The sequence below is a fragment of the Ptychodera flava genome, chromosome 22 (assembly GCF_041260155.1).
Source record: "Ptychodera flava strain L36383 chromosome 22, AS_Pfla_20210202, whole genome shotgun sequence".
Taxonomy (NCBI): domain Eukaryota; kingdom Metazoa; phylum Hemichordata; class Enteropneusta; family Ptychoderidae; genus Ptychodera; species Ptychodera flava.
This window is the reverse complement of record NC_091949.1, coordinates 26,427,906-26,448,527: the sequence shown is the minus strand read 5'-3', so window position 1 is coordinate 26,448,527 and position 20,622 is coordinate 26,427,906. Positions and strand designations below refer to the sequence as shown.

At 38.8% G+C, this 20,622-nt stretch overlaps 2 protein-coding genes across 2 annotated transcripts in view; one reads left to right on the top strand and one right to left on the bottom strand.

Annotated features, from left to right (window-relative positions):
- The window catches only part of LOC139123054 (5'-3' DNA helicase ZGRF1-like), a 31,936-nt gene extending 29,942 nt beyond the window's left edge, over positions 1-1,994 (bottom strand). Inside the window, exon 1 of the mRNA XM_070689022.1 lies at positions 1,637-1,994. Coding sequence (XP_070545123.1) covers positions 1,637-1,657 — 21 coding nt within the window. The 5' untranslated portion in view covers positions 1,658-1,994. The remainder of the gene's footprint in view (positions 1-1,636) is intronic.
- A 418-nt stretch (positions 1,995-2,412) lies between these two features.
- Positions 2,413-19,862, top strand: LOC139123056 (DNA polymerase beta-like). Its single transcript, XM_070689024.1, has 9 exons — positions 2,413-2,621; positions 5,405-5,529; positions 6,178-6,311; positions 6,541-6,593; positions 8,848-8,899; positions 13,968-14,166; positions 16,333-16,419; positions 17,571-17,775; positions 19,369-19,862. The coding sequence occupies exons 1-9, from the start codon at positions 2,468-2,470 to the stop codon at positions 19,461-19,463; spliced, it is 1,104 nt and encodes a 367-aa protein (XP_070545125.1). The 5' UTR covers positions 2,413-2,467; the 3' UTR covers positions 19,464-19,862.
- Positions 19,863-20,622: the final 760 nt, after the last annotated feature.

The window sequence follows — 20,622 nt, the reverse complement described above, 5'->3', positions numbered from 1 at the left end:
GGCCTAAAGCATTGGAGGAAAAGAAAATGAATCAATAAAATTAATAGCAAGAAGGTGGAAACAAGTCTTGCTTCTACCTGCGTAGCATAAGCAAGTCAAAATTGATAGCATGAAGGTAGAAACAAGTTGCCCTTCTACCTGCGTAGCATAAGCAAGTCAAAATTGATAGCATGAAGGTAGAAACAAGTTGCACTTCTACCTGCTGCATGGCAAGCAAGTCAGTTACACTTTACAAAAATTATTCTAACAACATGAATAATAATACTGCTGCATGCACCGCTGTACACGTGGTTCAGATGAATTCTTGTTCATTGTTCATACATAATATGATATAGACCATATCATAACCTGTGGTTTCCTATTGCCAGTAGTACGTAGTGATTCATTCCTAGCCCCATGCATCCATGGTTACCTAATCCATTGCAAATTTCATATATGGTACTGTTGTTGTTTGGGTCCCATAAGTCAACCCGGGTTGGACAGCAAAATCAGACCCACATACCTAGGCAAAACCTCATGTTACAGCATAGGGATAGTTTTCATGTCTGTCCCCGGAGTGGGGGTGGTGTTAGGGGTGTCTTTGTCTCTGTGCAGGTTTCTTGTTGCTATCATTTATTTTTATATGTTGGACATATGATACATGTATGTATTGCCAATAAGATTTATTGTCTTATATTGCCAATAAGATTTATTGTCTTGGTCTTTTATTAGCACTTGTTTTGCAAAGATTTGTCCTTCACTGTGTCATGTATTCATCCTTTGACAAAGTTTTATTACTGTGTTGCTCTAAAGCAAGCATGGGTAAATTACTAATCTGTGGACACAATCAGCAGATTATCACTGGATTAACTTTAACAAAGCCTACCGAACGTACCAGCAAGGGTATAACCATGGAGGTAGTCTACCTCCATGGTATAATGGAGTTGCTAGTAGTTTGTAACTTACACTTAGTAACTTTCACTTGCTTGCTTTGGTGCATTTGGCAATCACACTCATGATAAAACAGCGTAAGATTATCACAGGACAACTTCATGACACAATGCATGGAGTCATAGCCTGTAGAGAAAACTAGGGTCTATGATACAGTGAAGAAAGCAACTTCAACAAGAAATCTTAAGAAAACCAGTTCTATAAGACCTAGACACTTAAGTTGATAGGATAAATCTTTATTGGCAATGCATATCATACTCCAACTTATATATTAACGATAGCTACAAGAAACACGAGCTTAGACCAAGACACCCCTACCCCAACCCCTTGGGACGGACATGACATTGTCTCCTATGGCTACAGCACAGCACTGCAGCTACCTAAGCAGGGCCTGGCCACAGGTGCGTAGAGTTGCCATTGCAGTCTATATAGAGAAAAGGGGCCCCTTCTCTCTACGTACACTACACCGGCAACTCCACGCACCTTAGCTCTGCGTGGCAGGGCTGTGTGTTACCGGCGTTATACGGCCTCCAACCACAGGCCGTATAACATGTATAACGCCGGTAACACACAGCCCTGCCACGCAGAGCTACACGCACCCGTGGGCCTGGCCGGGTCTACTCACGGTCCCAGGGGCCGTGGTCTACTACACACATATCGCAAGCCAGAGGTGGTCTGTATAAAAAAATGCAAGGAACGCACTTACGGTAAACTCTCTCCCTGACATTCTCAGGCAAGCACTCGAATTCTGCTGAACATCTGTTGGATTACTGATACTTGTGCTATCTCCACCTGGTCAAAGCTGTCTGCAGGTCTGCTGTCTTCACAATATTTTGCAGACGAGATTTATCGGATTACTATCTAGACGATCTGTCACTCATATTTTCGTCTCTATTCGGCGTCATCGATATAATATGCTAAACAATACCTATGTCGTATACTGTAGTCCATTTTTTTCGAAGTGAATGCTGGATTGAACAACCGTGTTTACGTAGTCAGACTTCACTACTTTATCCATAACAAATTCCAGCTTTTCAAGTTTCCCTCGAAGACCGCCATAGAGCGAAAAGCCTTATGGGTATACTAGTGATATTTGAACAAACCCATAATGTAACTTAGACTGGAATAGGCAAAAAAGTGAGGATATCAACATATTTTCAATTAAAAATGAAGAATTATATCAGTTTGCAGGTAAAGAATATATTATCATTTGAGTCAAACAAAACGACATTTATGCGAAACAAAGGTCATTTGTAGGTCATGCTGATGGCATTCTTTTTAAACAGGCTACGGTGAACTAAAAAAGTCAAGTTGCCTTGAATGCTTATTTTTATCGTTAATTGTCTTTCTGTAAAGTAATTTTAACAGCAGTGATATTTCAAAATAATCTTCCAAAGATAAATGGAAATTTAGAAATCTTAAAGCTTGAAAATGTGGTGGAAGAGTCATTCTTTAAAATCAATAGTATTAAATCGAAGTGCCTTATCGTCGGACGTCAACAAAGTGAATCACTCGTTTCGCTGTTGTAGTTTTGTGCATGTTGTCGCGTGTCGTACGATCCCTATATAAATCAAGGAACTTTCGTAATCTTGCCAGTTCACGCAAAACAGAATTTGAAGGAGACGCCATGAGTAAACGAAAGGCCCCAGATTCAGGCAATCCGAACGCCGACTTCTGTGACTTTCTCTCAGGTTTGTTGCTAGCTCTGCTGCCGTTCTACATAATGTTAACAATACTAGATTTATGTCACTTTACGTTTCAAAAAGACATTGGTTTTAGTAGAGAAGACAAAGACAACATAACGTTTGGCGAAAATCATTGTAAGTTCCAGTTCATGCACTCGTCTCATCAAGGGTGCTGTTACGATTACGCTGCCCATGGGACTACGTCCGCTGGCGTCCACGTCCATGCTCTACCCACAGGCGTACTAAGACTGGGTAGTTTGTTAGCTGCAAAATTGTAGCTCTACGGTGAGGCGGTCGGTGAGTTTTGGTTTTTGCGACCTCGCTCACCATTAGAGCTACAATGCCGAAGGCCATGATGTAGCCACAGCGTGCTGTTTTCTGGGTAGTTTCTATAAGTGTAGTTTATTCTACGTTTCGACGTTCTCTTCCGTAGCCTAATCACCAAGGTAAGAAACAGAATTATCCGGCCTGCCAAGAAAACTGCACGTTCTAGTCGAAAAATAAACACAAATCCTTCATTGAGTTACCTAGTGATTAGGCTACGGAAGAGAACGTCGAAACGTAGAATAAACTACACTTATAGAAACTACCCAGAAAACAGCACGCCTGTGGATGTAGCATACAAAATAAGCGCGCCACACATGGCGCGGCATTTTCATGTAAAATCCCACACATTTGCTGCATTTGGTCGTACCGATTTATCACTACTGGAGACTAAACACTATACTACACTAACCTTGTCGTTTATGGGGTTTGGTATAGCACAGACACGTCGATCGCTTTCCATAAACATTGAGCGTGTTTCTGGGAGCCGCCATTACCGGAAGTTGGTAATGACGGCTCCAAGAAATGTTTTTGGAACGCGATCGACGTATTTGAACAAATACCAAACTCCATACATGACAAGGTTAGTGTAGTATAGTGTTTAATCTTCAGTAGTGATAAATCAGTATGACCAAATGCAGTGAATATATGGGATTTTACATCAAAATGCCGTGCCATGTGCAGTGTGCTTATTTTGTATGCTTCAGGGCCTTCGGCATTGTAGCTCTACTGGTGAGCGAGGTCGCAAAAACCAAAACTCACCGACCGCCTCACCGTAAAGCTACAATTTTGCAGCTAGGTAGTTTGTATAAGTATAGTTTATTATGCTACGTTCCGACATTCTCTTCCGTAGCCTTGAAGCTACGGAAGAGAACGTCGGAATGTAGCATAAACTACACTTATACAAACTACCCAGTAAACAGCACGCCTGTGGCTCTACCACACAACACAACAGTCACAGTAGAGTAACTGCACAAGACCGTACATTACCACAGGCGTTCGTTGGCCTAGTAGTCTGGTCGATCAATCGATCGCCAGCTCAGTGCTATGCTGTCAAAAAAAAAGCAAATAAAATCAGTTAGTTGCGTCAGAGGGCATAGCACTGAGCAGGTGATCGATTGATCAAGCAGACCACTCAGTCTACAAACGCCTGTGTAGAGATTGTATACATGATTTCCCTGTCTCATAATGACATCCCCATATTGACCCATATATATATATATATATATATATATATATATATATCATTTGATTTTCGTATGATCAACATATGGATATGTACATATGAATTATGTGTATTTTAAGCCTGTTTGTAGGTTTACGATTTCTATTATGTATGGCAAGGTCTAGGGCAAGGTCGCCTGGAAACAAATTTTCGCTACTGAAAACAAATTTTAAAGAAATCAAATTCAGTATTCAGAGGTACATAAAAAATAGTTGACAAAATGTGTATATTTTTATGATTTCTGCAAAATGATATAGCTAGTTTCTGCAGAAACAAAAACTGTACTGTATATATATATGTATCTTGGAAATTTACTACAATATATTTTCATTATAGTGTATAAACTGTTAAAAGAAGGTGCCTTTTCTGAAGCAAATGATTAAACTTGCTTGTGCAAAGAAAAGTCAAACTTTAAACCATTTCTATAGCCAACACGCCAACTATTACAATGACCAAATTCTCTTACCCTAACAGTGTGCACAAGATATTGAACAAAATACACTGTATACACACAAAGTTCTTCACAAAGAAAATTTTTAAACTTCAGTTCTAAAATTTCATATCAGATGGATGAAATCAGTCAATTGTTCTTCTCTCATGAAAGAGGATCTGTTCCCATACCTGGGCCAGCAATTTATCATTTCTTCCCTTCATAAGTTATCGATCCCAAAAACTGTTTTCTGAAGTCAATGAACAACTTTGCTCGGATTCAGACAGATTCTGATGTTCATGTACATATTTTTTCCCTTGCAAGCATTTTATGGCTGTGTCACTCAATGTTACAAACACATGGGAATGTTTTTAGATGTATCTGGGAAATGATTTGCTGAAATAAATGATTCGAGTGAAGACCTACAAACTCTACCCATTTTAATTTCTAATTTTCTTGTGAGCCTTCAAGTGAATATTTAAGTCATCGACAAAGTGCAAACCCTGGAATCTCAGCCCTACGTGGTCTGTCATTTCCTTGTGAACAGAAATACTATCAAAAGTCAATCATAAAACCTGCAAACCCAGTCAATCTAACACTTTAATTTTCTAGTGAACAAGGATAAATACCATGATGAAAACCCACAAGTTCAAGACATTCTGTTTCTTCTCTGTTCGAGTGAAAAATGGATTTTGTATAATACCATACAGTCCATGTTTCACCTAGAGCTTACATTGTACATGTATGTATCCCAGTCTGTTGTGTTGTTTACCTGTTTTCTAATGCTCCAGTTCTTTTACTTCTGAACAGAACTGGCCAACTATGAGAAGAATGTATCCCGAGCTATGCACAAATACAATGCCTACAGGAAAGCTGCCAGTGTCCTGTCAAAACATCCAACGAGGATTACAAGTGGAAAAGAAGCAAGAAAACTGGTAATATTTATAAAATAGTCTGAAGGCATTTTACCCCGTTGACCAATGAAGGAAAAATTGTTAATAACTCAAAATAAGGTTATAACAAATTCACTTTTATTTTACGGAAGTCAGTGTTTCACTTGTTTTGATTTTATGTTCAGTGATTTTGTTCTACAGGCTGAAACATGGCATGCAGCCGTCTGAAGTCTGCATGTTGCATGTAACATGCCATAATCATCAGTGAATTATACACTTATTGCTGAAAGCTATGGTATTTATCGGCCAATAACCTGCTTTACATGTACAGTGTGCATCGTCTCATATTTGTACAAATTTAACATTTTTTGACATATATGCCCAACCAAAGCAATGGTACACACATTGACCATTTTTAGTTTTGGTTCCCTTTTATCCACTACAATATCTCTGCCACTTGACATTCAAAGGAAAGCTCCAAATGTTCCCTAGAGTGTATCAATATCACCTGTATATGATGATGGAAGCTTTACACAATAATGGTGTTGACCTTGTAAAGTGCAGCAATGTCCATGGAATTGGATTTCGCACCTCAGAATCACCAAAGGTGATAGTTTTCATAGGGATACTGTTATGGATGCCAATAATTGTTACAAAAATATTTTTGTTTTTTTTTCCTTTCCACGATAGGACGGCATTGGTGACAAAATTGCCAAGAAAATAGATGAATTCATCGCAACGGGAAAATTACAGAAACTTGAAAAAATCAAAGCAGACGACACAAGTGTAGCTATCAACAATTTGACCAGAGTGACTGGCATCGGGTAGGTGCTAACAGTTTACTAGGTCTGGAATAGAGTGGCTTAGCAGTCTTGTTATGTTTTCTAAGGTAGAATGCGCCTCGGGGACAGACATATGGACTCTTAAACTTGAGAATATTTTTTCATTCTACCACTTGTGGGGGCTCATTTTGAAGCTCATGGAGTAAATAAATGTTTTGATGGCATATTTTTGTAAACAAGAATAAAATCAACCTGTGATACTTTTTTACAGCCCAGCAGCTGCAAGGAAGCTGGTTGTTGAAGATGGCATCAAAACCATTGAAGGTAAAAATTCATCGATATCCATATAACATGAGAATGACTTTGCCTAATTTTCCAAAGGCTGGAGCTGGGGGCTGGAGAATCAAGAAACTCAATGTTTAGTAAGCTGTTATTCCAAAAATTGGTCAAAATATTTTTTGTGTTCTAAATTTACCAACATTTAAGAATAAACTTAATATAGCATTGATCTCTCTTTCCAAAACATCAGTTTCCATGAGAGCCCATCAAGATAATAGAATACACTATTCAAAAGGATTCAAATTATGGGTACCAAGCAATGGTAATAGTTTATTATGAAGTGAAATTCCCTCAGATCATGTCCACTACAAAATAGATCTTTAGAAGGGAAATTGTCTACAAATACAATATCATGCAATCCAAATACAGTAGATGCATGCCTGCCTGTCACTGTGTATGCTTGCCAGTCACTTAGCATGCTTGCCACTTGCTGCGCATGTTTGCCAGTCACTGTGCTAGCATTAGTACACACGGACATGAAGCAATGTGAACGAGTGTGGCAAGTTTTGCAGAAAATTCGGCAACTCCAAATGTCTTCAAAAACTTGAGAAATTTTGGAAGCCTAAACACAAGACAATCCTTTGTCTCTGGACACAGATTTGAGCTGCTGTCAAAGCAAACATTGTGATCTCAAAGCCTTGTTTAGTTGTATCATTTTGATTTTACTTACCAAAACAACAACATCCAATCTTCAGTGAGATGTTGTGCATTCCACGTTATATATTTATATTAAGCCATATTGTCTTTTAAAATGTCACTCTTTCAATCCTTAGTGATCGGTTCGGTTGATTAAATCCAGATTCATGCATTTGCAGCAGCCATGCTTGAGTTTTAAATTGAAAATTCTTGAGTTGTTAAGATTCAAGTTGTGCAAAGTTGGAAAAGTGTTCCGTGTCTCCTCGTCAGTAAGCATTTTCACATAAGGTGATATTGATTTCAAACCATCTTATGGAATAAAAATGAAAAAAGATGCAGCTAATAGGGCTTCAAGTCACAATTTTATTCATGTTAGATGATGCACCACAGCGTATCTCAAGAAACAATAAGAACTTCAACAATACCTGGTGAACCATTTTTTCACTGATGTGTATAAATTCCCCCGGATACACATCAAAAGAATGGAGATTAATCACTGTTGCGTTTTAAGAACATATGACAATACAAGAATATGAATTAAGTAGTTTGTGCCTTGAAAATGAAAGACTATAAAGCCCCAATAGCTGCGACTTTGTGATAAACCCATCTCATAATATCCAGTTTTCCAAGAGTTTTCGTTGAATAAGACCCATTGAAGACTGAAAAAGTGTATAACACTGTCATACACGTAAATGTCAAAAGTGGCATGTAAATCCAAACGTTTTGACATCATTTAGATTTCCCGCAATTTTTAAAAACTAATCATGCGACAGAGAAAATAAAAATTATAACAACAAAATGTTGGCCAATGTGTGTTACGTGTTCAAGTAACTGGCATCATGCTTGTTTCTTTTATGATCACAAAGTGTATGTGCAGGAAATACTGCATTTTTGTATTTTTCTGTAGGGGCACCATTTTATGAGTGCGGCACCCGTTTATTATTTAACCTGTTAAAACGCGTAGGCATGGTTCAAATCAGGGAGCAGTGATACTTCTATACATGTCCTTCAGTTAGCACATTTAAAGGAACCAACTTTGGTTAGAAAATAAAATCATGAAAATAATGCATAAAATTCGCAGCTGTTGGGGCTTTAACTTTTGCTTGAACTTTTCTCAAGCAAAATTTCAATTATACTCTTTCAAAATCAAGAATAAATGCAAATTTTGATACTGGAGAAAAAAATTACTCAATATTTACTCCATAAGCTTCAAAATAAGCCCCCACAAGTGGAAAAAGTTTTAGAGACCAAATATCTGTCCCAGAGGTGCATTCTACCTTAAATAACTGGAGTGAAAACTACCGGTATGCCTCTTGAATACTGCCAGCATTGGCAGAATACAGCATTGCACAGAAGCCTTCTGAACATGAGCATGCATACATATTACAGTACCTCATACGGTGACATTCAGGCAACATGTCGGTGTCCGTTACTCCTTCCCTATCAGGTTACAATTTCAAAGACATGACATGGTAGGGTTTTCTGCTAAAACTTATGACTGCATTCCAGTTTTTGGTAAAAAGATTATCTCTACATGTAGAAAAGATAATTAGGGGAGCGGGATGTATATTTATCTTTCCATTTTTCTTTTCTACCCAACCAGAATTGAAGAATCACACAGACAAACTCAACCACCATCAAAAGATTGGTGTCAAGTAAGTTCTTACCTTTTAAGAGGTCTTTTTGAATATATTAATTGTTTAAAGATTCCCCATGATATACAAAATAAGAATGATAGTCATTTTTAACTCTATGCATTTAGTTTGTTTTCACTGAAAAAAAATAAGTATGTTTTATCAGTTTAATCCAAGTAATTTGAGTTTTTTTAGGAAAGGAAGTAAAATAGGACTGATGTAAACTCCATACAAATGACTTTCTCAGACAGTGGAATGAAATGTATCAGCAGGAGTAAAGATTTTAAAGAAAAAAATTGAAATAAAAGTGACTTTGAAAACAGTGACGAGGACATACTGTGTATTTCCTGATGTTAGTCATCATTTCATTTCTGTAATTACAGTAGCTCTGGCAAAATGCTGAAAGTAAACTACCGGTGTATAATCTTCAACGGACATGCATGCTGTGAAATCTCTGATGATGTCCTTTATGTCATTTCTTGTGATCAAAGCCGTCCCTGCCCTTGGAATCACTATATAACTGTGACGTTGCCTAGAGCTGGTATTACTCCCACAGAGAGTAACATTACATGTACGTCACATGAACGGCTTTGTGTAGCGCAGCACTATTAGTCTTGAAAAGCTGTAGGCACATCCTGTTATGCGAAGTGAGTTTCTAGTCCAATTTTAATAGAAGATTAAAAAGTATAGAACTGCGAGCAAAAAAGTGAGCCTGACTTTGAAATAATTTTCTCACATTCCTTGCCACTGGGAGTATGGGATCGAGGGTGTGGGATAAATCATTCTCACCCTCTCAGAAATCATCCCACACAGTGTGTAAATGCGCATATACGAAAGCGATATATATTACACGAGTTATGATTGGATAATAAATAGCCTTTCACTCCGCATGCAAAGTATTATCCAATAGCATGATCAGTAGCACATCGACCGGAACTACAAAGTAAGCAGGTCATAATGCAGTAGCAGAAAACGGTGTTACATGATTTTGGATGATGTTGTACTTCATTGGTGAGGGACTCACAAAAGATGGTCAAAATTTCCAAATAACGATGAATTACTTGAAGGAAGTAGGAGAACATTGCAAAATCGCCTATATATTCCGCCTGTGAGCATAGCGTGTGACCTGCAGTGTGCGAAATTAACGTCGGTCCGACGGTCCGAGACCGACAGATTTCTCTTCGGGCCGAAAGTTTTCAGCAACATATCGGTCCTTATGACCGACTGGAATTTGGAATAAATAATTAAAATTTCTCCGTCAAGATCTGTAACAGATGCAGATGATGACTGACTTTTAATCATGTAATTCAGACTTGAATGCTATGCACCTATTTATGTCTTCCACCGAGAGAGTGCGGGGCAACAGGGTTGATCGCACTTCGTGTCCTGGTAGTAGGGAATTTGCTACGGTACGCCAGACAGGGAGGGGGGTTGACAATGTCGCAACATAGTAATTTTTTATTTTGCGACATTTTACATTTACTAATAGTCTAATCCCTGCGATCGGCGCGCAAAGCACAGTGCATCTAAGGGGCTGTCGATAATAAAAGCTGACGCACGACAAACGTAATTCTTTCGTTTGGGGGGGGGAGGGGGTAAAAGCTCATTTCGTTTTGTGTGCGTCAAAATCGCATAAGGATTTTCTATTGTTTTCGAAGTGCGACTTTGCAGCGAGAACGCAAAAGTACCTTCGAGTTCATCGAGAACAGAATGACCACAAAATACGGAGACAGAAAAGACAATGAAAAGACATGAATGTGAAATAAAAACTTGTATGCTTTTTCAACGTGAAACATATATGTGAAATATTTCCTACATCCTCAATACATTAAAATGTTCTGTCTAAAAAGTGAAACGCGTAAAGTGGAGGTTTATTAATTAATGTGCCCTTCCGGTATTTTTTCATGGGCGTGCGGATCGGAAAGGTGCGTGTGGGCTTGTCAGAAACGGCATCATAGTACGAAATTGATTTCGCATAAGAACTTTCGTTTTGAGGGGGGGGGGTTCAAGTAAAACGAAGGAATTACGTTTCTTGTGCGTCAGCTTTTATTATCGACGGCCCCTAATTATATTCAGATCAGTATGAATTACGTCCGTGCATGCAGATTCTAGCAATGGAATGGATTGATTGGATTTGATTGCAACAATACGATATAATATTATAATACTCGTCTAGTGAGTGTACCCCTGGTAATGTTAGCATATCGGTGTTATAAGACGACAACACCCAGTATCACTTCACCAGTTCCACACTTCAACTTTTCGGAATTCATAATACAGCCCTTCATTTTATCAAACTGACTCAGTTTTCTTTACTTTGATTTTCAATAGAAGCGTTCAAAACATAAACGGTTCATAGAGGAGTTTAATATGCTGCTGCAGCAAGATTTCATTGGAAAAATACACATGACAAACGCCGCTCTCATTTTGCTATCGAGATCGAGCGTATAGAATTTGCAGACAACATGAACGGCACATGTCACTCGCGGAAATGAATGCATAATTTCTGATCGAAAAGTTTTGCCTGAGCGATTGCTGGGTCGCCCTTTGAAAGCTTAAAGTTATTAAAATGACTCTGAAAAGTTTGACAGACACTCGATACTGCTGAAAAAACATCGCGACACGATCGGTTAATGATACCGTAAAATCTTAAAAGACGCAATTTTTGCGACATTTAGGCCTATACAGCCCAGGATGACGGTGAGTTTTGCACGCCAGTCGTAAAACGGTATACATCGAAACAATTTGAAGCCCTACTCTCGGCCTCTGAGAGTGAGTATACAAGACGGATCGTGCAACTCGACAAAAGTGTTACGACAAGGCCGCTTTGTTTTATAAAATGTACAACAGTCGGCCTTGTGAACTTTGGGTTGAAGACCAACGAGCAAGCAAAATGTTCTAGCGGTCCACAAACAAACGCAGCGAAACGTAAACTTGCATGTCGACTGCAGGTAGCACAATTGCGCTGTCGTGTAACATCTAGTCCTTATATCGGGCGTACATGTAGTTCAAAACCATGGAGCTAAAAGATACCTCCATGTTCAAAACCAAATATGTTTAGTCGACAGCACTGTTCTCGTAGTAGATTTTTGTCTTAATGTCAATTTATCTAATATGTATACCGTATACTATTTTAATGAAAAGACTTGTATGATGAAAAAACAATCTAGAAAAAGTTACGATACTTGTCCTTTTGATAAAAAGTATAACTTCATCTGTTTCTTCATGAATGCAACAGAGGCCACATTTAAGCATATTTTTTTTGAAAAATGTTGAACTTAAATAATCCATACGCCATATCAAAATACAAACCAGTTATTTTTTCCCTTCTGTTTTACATTATAATAAAAGGATGTAGTGATCAATGTTTACATAAAAAAATTAAAATTTATTCATACACTCTCCTTACTCATGACTGTTTTCAGGGTAAATTAAGCTATTCACTCACTCTTCTACCACTCATGTTGGCTAATTTCAGAAAAGATTTTCAGCTCTCCAAACATTTCCAAATCACAATATCACATGCCCTAGTGTAGTGTACAAGTGATAAATCCATGCGCATGACAGTGAGGACCGGAAGATAAGGGCTGTGATCTTTTTTCAGATTCCAGATCATGTAGTTGAATGATTCATGATCATTCACTTACACTATTCTGCAATCTATGTGAACAATAGTCCTTTAGAGTGAATACTTGCTGACTCTATTAATAAAAGGACATGGAAAATTAAAGATTAAAACATTCAAAAGCATAGTATTGGTGGAGAGAGTGTTGACTGTAATGGTAATACAGGTCGTTAACAACTGCATTTACTGAGGACCGGCAGTTTTCTGTAAGGACCTGAAGCTTTGGCTTGGAGCAGGTCCTTATGACCTGAAGCTATTTTCTCTTAATTTCGCACACTGGTGACCTGAGATAAATTTGGTACTATATTTAGTGACGTGGCATGATATACATGTAGGGCCACAAAGTCGGATAGCAACTGACACAGTTGAAATAATTATTCAGTGTTTCCAGTGTGAATTTAACACATTTTGAGCTTATTTAACCCTTTCACCACCATGGTTTGTCCCAAATCCATTGTTTTCTATGGTAAAGTTGGACCTGTATACAGGGAACTGGGGTGAAAGGGTTAAGAAAAAGAATCTCACTAGCCGGAGGCTTGTGTGAGACAAAATATCCCCAACGAGTGTGAGACATCTGATCCCAGGTCTTTGAGGGTGTGAGCTTCTATTATTCTCATGAACATGATATAGAGTCAGGAGGTGAGAACAATATGTTACAAAGTGCCGAATGCTAGAGTTTCATTTCCCAGAATGTTGGTCTGTTTATCTGGAACTGTGTCAGAGAAATCTGTCAGGGAAATGTGTCAAATATGAATATTTTCAATTACTTTGACATCCTTCATGTCCATGAAGATTATATTTTGTTATTTTCCAGAAAAGGAGCCAAAATTATCAGAATGCAAATGTTTTACATGAGTGCCAATTATTCGTAGGAGCTTGAAGCAAATGTCATTTTTTGTGTCTGGGAATTTTGAAGATCACCTTTTTAATAAAGGTGTACTTATCAAATTGTGGTATATAGTTGTTTCCTGTATAAATCGTACAACTAATCATAATAAAGTGTATTCACAACACTATGCCTTCAATAGAAATAAAACTTGATACATGTAGTTACTCATGAATATTTCTTGATAATATCTCTTCTCATTGTAGGAGTTAAAACTTATCCTATATACTGGAATGACTTTTTCTGCCTCATTGATTAAATGCACTTTTTGATAAACAATTTTTCACTTGTTTGGTATCTTTTTGGAATGTCATGGATGCAACAAAGGTCAATGTATACCCCCTGATTAGCATAAACATCAAGGGGAGGGGGTATTCCCTGGAATGCCCACTTACATGTACGTTGTAAGTAACATTTTGGGGCTGAAGAGCCAGGGCATCTTCATAAATAAATACAGTAATATTTGTGTAATTCGTGTTTGAGTAAGTTGGTTGTCAGAGTGAAAGAAATGTACCAGTCCTTCATATCAAATTGTCATTGTGATCAGAACAGAATGTTATGGCTTTGCTCATTTTCAGACATTTTGACGACTTTGAGCAGAGAATCCCGAGATCAGAAATGGATGAACTGAATGCAGTCATTCAGAAAGAGGTGAACAACCTTGACAGTGAATATCTGGCAACCATCTGTGGAAGCTACAGACGAGGCAAAGCATCAAGTGGTGATATTGATATTCTTCTCACACATCCGTCCTTTACATCAGAAAGTGGGAAAAAGGTGAGTTACCTATTCAAATATCATCTTGGATATCTAAAATCACAGCAAAGTAATCAGTGACAGATCAGAAGTCATTTGTAACTTTGTATTTTACGAATCTGATAGGTTCTTGTTCACAGGATTGGAGAACAAAATCAGCATACATTGTAGACCAATGGACTTCATGTCTTCGTATTAACTGGTCCAGTGGCATTGCTGTTGAAAACAAAGCTGTGCAATACAAGGATTAGGGAAAGTTGAATAAAGTGCGGAATATTTGTGACATAGAATGCCATGATTGAAGTACCATGCAGTGTGAACTACAGGTACATGTATTCACCACCCGCTGATATTTACAGCTATGCAAAAGCAGCGATGATGTTAGCTTTGAGGTTACCAAGTAGGGATGTTAAATGTGTGGTGAAATGGTCCCCGGTCGTGTGATAGAATATCTTCCAGGAGGTCAATACTATTACACTCGCAAAAATTGAAACCTAAAAGTACGCGCAAGTGTTAATTTTTTTGATATTTCTATGCGCGGCTTTCATGGGGTCATTTTGCGACACTCAGGTCACGCCCTCAGCGGGAGTCAAGGTTGGCCGTCTGTGACGTCACAGGTGTGTTCATTTACATCGAATAGCGGTCCAACGCCGCCTTATCTCTGCCCGGTATCCGCTAACAAAACAGGCTTCGCGCTGCCCATTCGCCACGTTCGCCAATGCGAATCGAAATCCGAAGTGGCGAAAAAAAATCGATCCTAATTCGCCACAATGGCGAAACTGATTTTTGTTTAAAAAATATGGTAAAATAAAGAAAAGACTTGGTTTTTTTAGTCTGTTGTTTAATCTGCGCTTCTCTCTCGGCGATTCGCAAAAACTGTGTCTACTTCCGTATTATTGCGTTCTTTCCGTCGCGTCGTACGTATTTGCAATCGAGCCAAGTCTCGCGAGAGATTTGACGTCATCTAGTCTAGTGTACAGCATGCATAAATGGCTCTCGCGAGGATTGAAACTTACACACACGCAATCGAGCCATTGTGATAAATTTGACGTCATTTTGTCCAGTGTACAGCGGGCATAGGAACGCTCGCTCGCGAGAATTGAAACTTTTGCTATACATAGCAGACATACGCATTTTAATCGAGGCAACAAGGTTCGGTGTTATAGTTGATTTACACTGATTGCGGTCTAGATGTTCTGTGTTGTGCATTTTAATCACGGTCTTAAACATTCCATGTTGTGGTCGAGTTGCATCGCGTTCCTCGTGGTCCGGTATTCCCCGTTGTTCTTCAATTTAGCCTCAGTAATTGCCGTCCCAACGACGCGTTCCGTGTTGCTGTCGATTTGTATCATGGAGGACTCTACCTCCATGATTTGTATCATGATCTCTACGTTCAGTGTTGTTGTTCGTTTTTAATGGTAGTCTCAACGTTCAGTGTTGCTGTTCATGCAGCTGATTTGCATCGTGGTTCCAACCTTCCGTGTCGTAGTTGTAGTGCATTTTAATCACGGTCCCATTTACGTTTTTTACTGTCGATTTGCATTGCGGTCACGACGTTCCGTGTTGTAGACTAGTGAATTTTAATGGCAGTCACAACGTTCAGTGTTGGTGTTCATGCAGTTGACTTGCATTGCGGTCCCAACCTTCTGTGTAGCGAGTAGCGAGGCAGGCTCAGCCGAGGGACCGTGGCCGATCGTACGAACCAGCCGAGACAAGCACATTATGGTTCAAACACTCCACACTTGACGGGAACTTGAAAAAGTTTACAGTTGAGCCGTTCATGTTCTTGCCGCTGTCACAGCCACCAAAAGAACAACGTCTATCCAAAGTGAAGGAGGACACTGTCCTGATCATGTAAGCGGAAACCCTAGAAGTTACCCCCCGTGGGGAGCTTAGGAGGTGTGAAATACTTCACTTCCCGTTATGAGATACGACGTCGGGCAAACTTCGGAAAGCCGAAAAAAGTCGACTGGAGAGGCTCGGGGGACACGCCCACATTGCATTTTTCTTTTGCCATATTTCATAATCACGCGCGCTAAACGAAAAAAGAAATGAATGCAACTGTTTTATAGACCATCAACTGTATTTTTGTGATTTGCAACATGGGCATTTCACCAGAGATGTTAAATGTGCTGTGTTGTTGTAAGGCAGGCTACCATGTATCTTTTTGTGTGTGATATGTTTCAGCCACAACTCCTAAAAGATGTTGTCAAACAGTTTGAAGATTGCAAACTTGTTACAGACACAATATCATTCGGTGACACCAAGTTCATGGTAAGTATTTGCAGTTGGTTTTGAAACAGTAATCCCAGGTGAACTTTTCCAGTTGCGGTACTGTAGTCCTAGTCAGGCCACATATGTTTAGGTTCAAAGATTATTGAATTGCAAGTATTTTAGGAGATGAGTATTTTTTTCTGTCAACAAGATTTCATTTGACTCTTTCTTTGTGTTTTGTCTTTACATCAGTCATGATAATCCTGTATTTGCAAGTTTACCAGCCTTGTCACTTTAAAACCCCTTCAGCTGAATCTTTGAGCATTTTGCTTACAAAAAAAAATTATCCGATCTCCAGGGAGATCTTTTAAATTCATGTTATTAACTGTTTCAATCCTTGATGATGGATGTGGTCATTTAAATTCAGGCACTTAACAAAGGTGTATATGAGGCAACCATATTTTAGTTGCAACTCAAAAATTATTTAGTTGTTAAAATCCAAGTTGTTTGTTTATTGCCATTGTTTGAAAAACATTCTATGGCCACACTTCAGTTAGCATTTTTACATTAGATGCTTTTGCTTTGATACTATCATATCAAAAGGTGCAAAAAGATACAGCTTATCTGCTTTAATAAATAGTAACAAAATCGTTATAATGTAAAGCTTAAAATTTAGTTTCTGCTGTACTTCTCAGACTATGAATCATTAGTTCAGATGATTATTGAGCATAAAGACTATAACTACGCGATCCATGTTTTTTAAAACTGAGAAATCAATAATAAATAGTAGTTCTCAAAACTCCAGTCTTCAAGTATAGACCATTACCAATTATCCCAGAATGTATTACTGTCACTATATTCACACTCAAAACAACGAAATCATACCAATTTTGTGTTGTACGATGGATTGTTATACAACAATGACACAACTTTGCAATGCAGAAAAATACCTCATGTAATATTTATCCGTCAACGATGAAAACATAGGTCAGGTTGTAACCTGTCATAGTGTTCTATGGGTAACATATCCTGCATATACCCTAGGCTAAAAAGTTCTCTGAGTAACGTACACTTTGTATACCCTAGCCTGCCCTGCATCATGTAACCGGCAAAAGAACTGTTGCTCCCTCTATATCCTGTTGTAAAATTTATTAAAGGTATCAAGTTTTCAGAAGTGTCAAAGTAAGATTAACATCTTCTCTCCATTTCAGGGAGTCTGCCGATTAGCAAAGAAGGAAGACAGCCCAGAACCGCTGTTCCGTCGCATAGACATTCGAATCTTGCCACATGACCAGTACTATTTGGGTACACTGTATTTCACTGGCAGTGATCTGTTCAATAAAGACATGAGAGGCAAGGCCCTCGAGGCCGGTTTCACACTCAATGAGTATTCCATCAGACCTGTTGGCAGTACTGGTAAGTCTCCGGATGTCTTTGTACACGTAGTAATAATTACAGAGAGCTACTAGACTCTCACCAGTCGCTTATCGCTTGGTCTCGCGTATTTGTGTAGTTTCCGGTATTTGCTGGTACAAGCGACTGTTACGCCTCATGCAATCCCCCTTGCTATTACATATTCATTAGGTATCACATCATAGTAATGGGTTGGGCAACAGTACCATATTTGGATAGTGGAAGGTCATCCTCCAGGTCATACATTCATGTGGACTATAAGTTGAGGTTTCCAGTTTCTGCGCTGCTGCCGTGATTGTAAAAGATTCGAATTTACTGAATAGAATGAATCAATTTTCAAACTTTTAAAACTGATTTTGAGCATCGTAGTCAAAACAATTGGGCTTCGGCCATCCCTGGATTAATCTAAGTGTCGTTGGGCCGCGGGCCGTCGACTGTCTCAGCCCACAGTCGCTGTGCTCAGCCATACGGATAAAGTAAAGTGCTGTGAGCACAGGGAGACTGCCGTTGTTTGTTACGTCTTGTCGCGATCGTCGCGTTTTATTGCTCTTGCCCGTCATATACATGTATCCAGGGATACTGTGCCTGAAAACCTAACCCAAGAAGTTTCTATGTCAGTAAAACAACTTTTTGATTCCATGATCCCCACTAGCTGGGCCCTTCCTTTACCGTGCACAGCCGCGCTGTGTTTTTATGTCAACATCGCTGTCAATCGTTGTCTGGGAAGCGCGTACGAGGAATAGTGCTGCAGTTATAAAGTCCACCCCTTTCCCATGTCACTCGTTGTGACGTCACAGTCGCCTCTTTCATACGGTTCTGTGAGGGCGCATACCGGGTATAACAGTCCTCGTGCCTTCGGCACTCGACCTTGCGCCTTCGGCACTCAGCCTCGCGCCTTCGGCGCTCGATCGCCTGCGTTGGATTGCTACCACACTTAATAAAGAGACTCCGGTCAAAAGAAGGCACGAGGGACTGTCGACTGTCTAGAGAGCTACTACAGTGTTGACATACTACTATATCAGGAAGTTTTGTTCTTTCACATATTTAGTATAGTATTAACTCAGAGAAATTTCTTGAAAACTCCCAAATTGAATGAGAGAGTTCAGAGATTTTCCAAGGTAGAGGGCAATACCAGAAAATGAATAGCTTCAACTTCTGCACTATATTTGAGCTCTGAGTGTGAATAGACTAGTATATTCCATGCTGTGGAGGAATATGATATCCTGCCTGGCCAAAGGGTTTGCAAGACATTGTCTTGCAAAAAACAATACAAATGGTCGATCATATTACAGAGACTAGTGTTGAAGGCTGCACAATATTTCCAATATTCAGTAAAACTGCATGCATGCTCTAGGTCTACTAAATTAGAATTGTTTCACTTTTTGGACAAGAATATCTTTCGCTGAGGTGCATGTGATCGCTTGATGTGTACAGCAGTGTTTAGAGCTCTGTCATCGAAAATGGGAATCACACAACGGAGGTCAAACCTGACTGACCGCTAGACAAGAGCTAATTCATTCATCCTTTCAAAAAATGTTAACCGCTGTGGTAAAAATGAGACCTATCCAACCCCTGCTGTCATGTGATTTTTTATAGGTATTCCTGGAGAGCCACTTCCAGTCTCTTCAGAACAAGATATTTTTGAGTATGTCGGAATGGATTACGTGGAACCATCGCAAAGAAGCATGTAATCTTTTAAATGCCATGAACAATCTCTTTAAGTGTACTATTTCTTTATAAATATTTTTAAAGTACATGTAGTTTAGAGGAAAGAAACGGACAGGAGCAACTCAATGATGTACAACTGAGGACACAGTAAGACTAGTACAGGGTTATGTTTCTTCCTAATATCTCATTCCAAGAATACTAGTTGTAAATGTTTGTCACATTGATTAATAAACATCCTACATAATTAGGAATGCTTTTCCAAATGAAAAGATGCAAAATATGACTTTTATCCTGTCTTTGTATTTTATTTGCCATATTTATGTACTGCAACAATCAATTCACACAGTTTAGATCCAATATAATGAACTAGAGATGGTTTGTACTGTCAGTAGGATTTTAAATAAAAAATTGCACAAACTCTACTCTGAGTGTCTTCTGTGGAATACGATATACTCTATAGCGACTGTTGTGTTCTATTGACTCATGAAAATTGTCCAATAGTTGCTGTATGAGTAAAAATCACAGGGAAAATAGGCTTCATAGAGTTGTTGTTTTTGTTAATACATAAATAATTATTTATGTTATTGATGTGTACTTAAAGACACATGAGCCGCAACTTTTGGCATTATTTTCATGATTTTATATTTAGATTAAAATTAGATCATAGAAATATTCTTACTCAGAGATGTTTACTGGAGTATAATTATCCACTGAGTGGGACTGCATGGGGAGGTTTCAGTATGACAAATAATAAATGGGTGCCGCACCCAAATATGGCCACCGCTATACAACTCTAAGATAAACAGTGTAAATAGCGCATATACACATTTGAATCTTTACAAATACACCATGGTGCAGCCCACTGAAAGGACGGGAAAGGGATTCACTCCACTTTGACGAAAAATCTCTGTTTTTCACATAACTTTGCAAGATTTTGAAAATAGAGGGAAATTTAAAATGAACTAAAATCTGTTCAATTTCTTGCGTATTCTGCCACAACCAAATGTTGTTGAGGCATAGTTTAGTATATAGTTCAATTTGCAGATTGCAATGAATATCTGAGGAAATTTGAGGTACCTTGAAGTGGGACAAATTTCACAGACTTTCAACTCATGGGCCTTAACCTTTTCACCCCCAATTCCCTGTATAGAGGTCCGGACTTACCATTGATAACGATGTGTT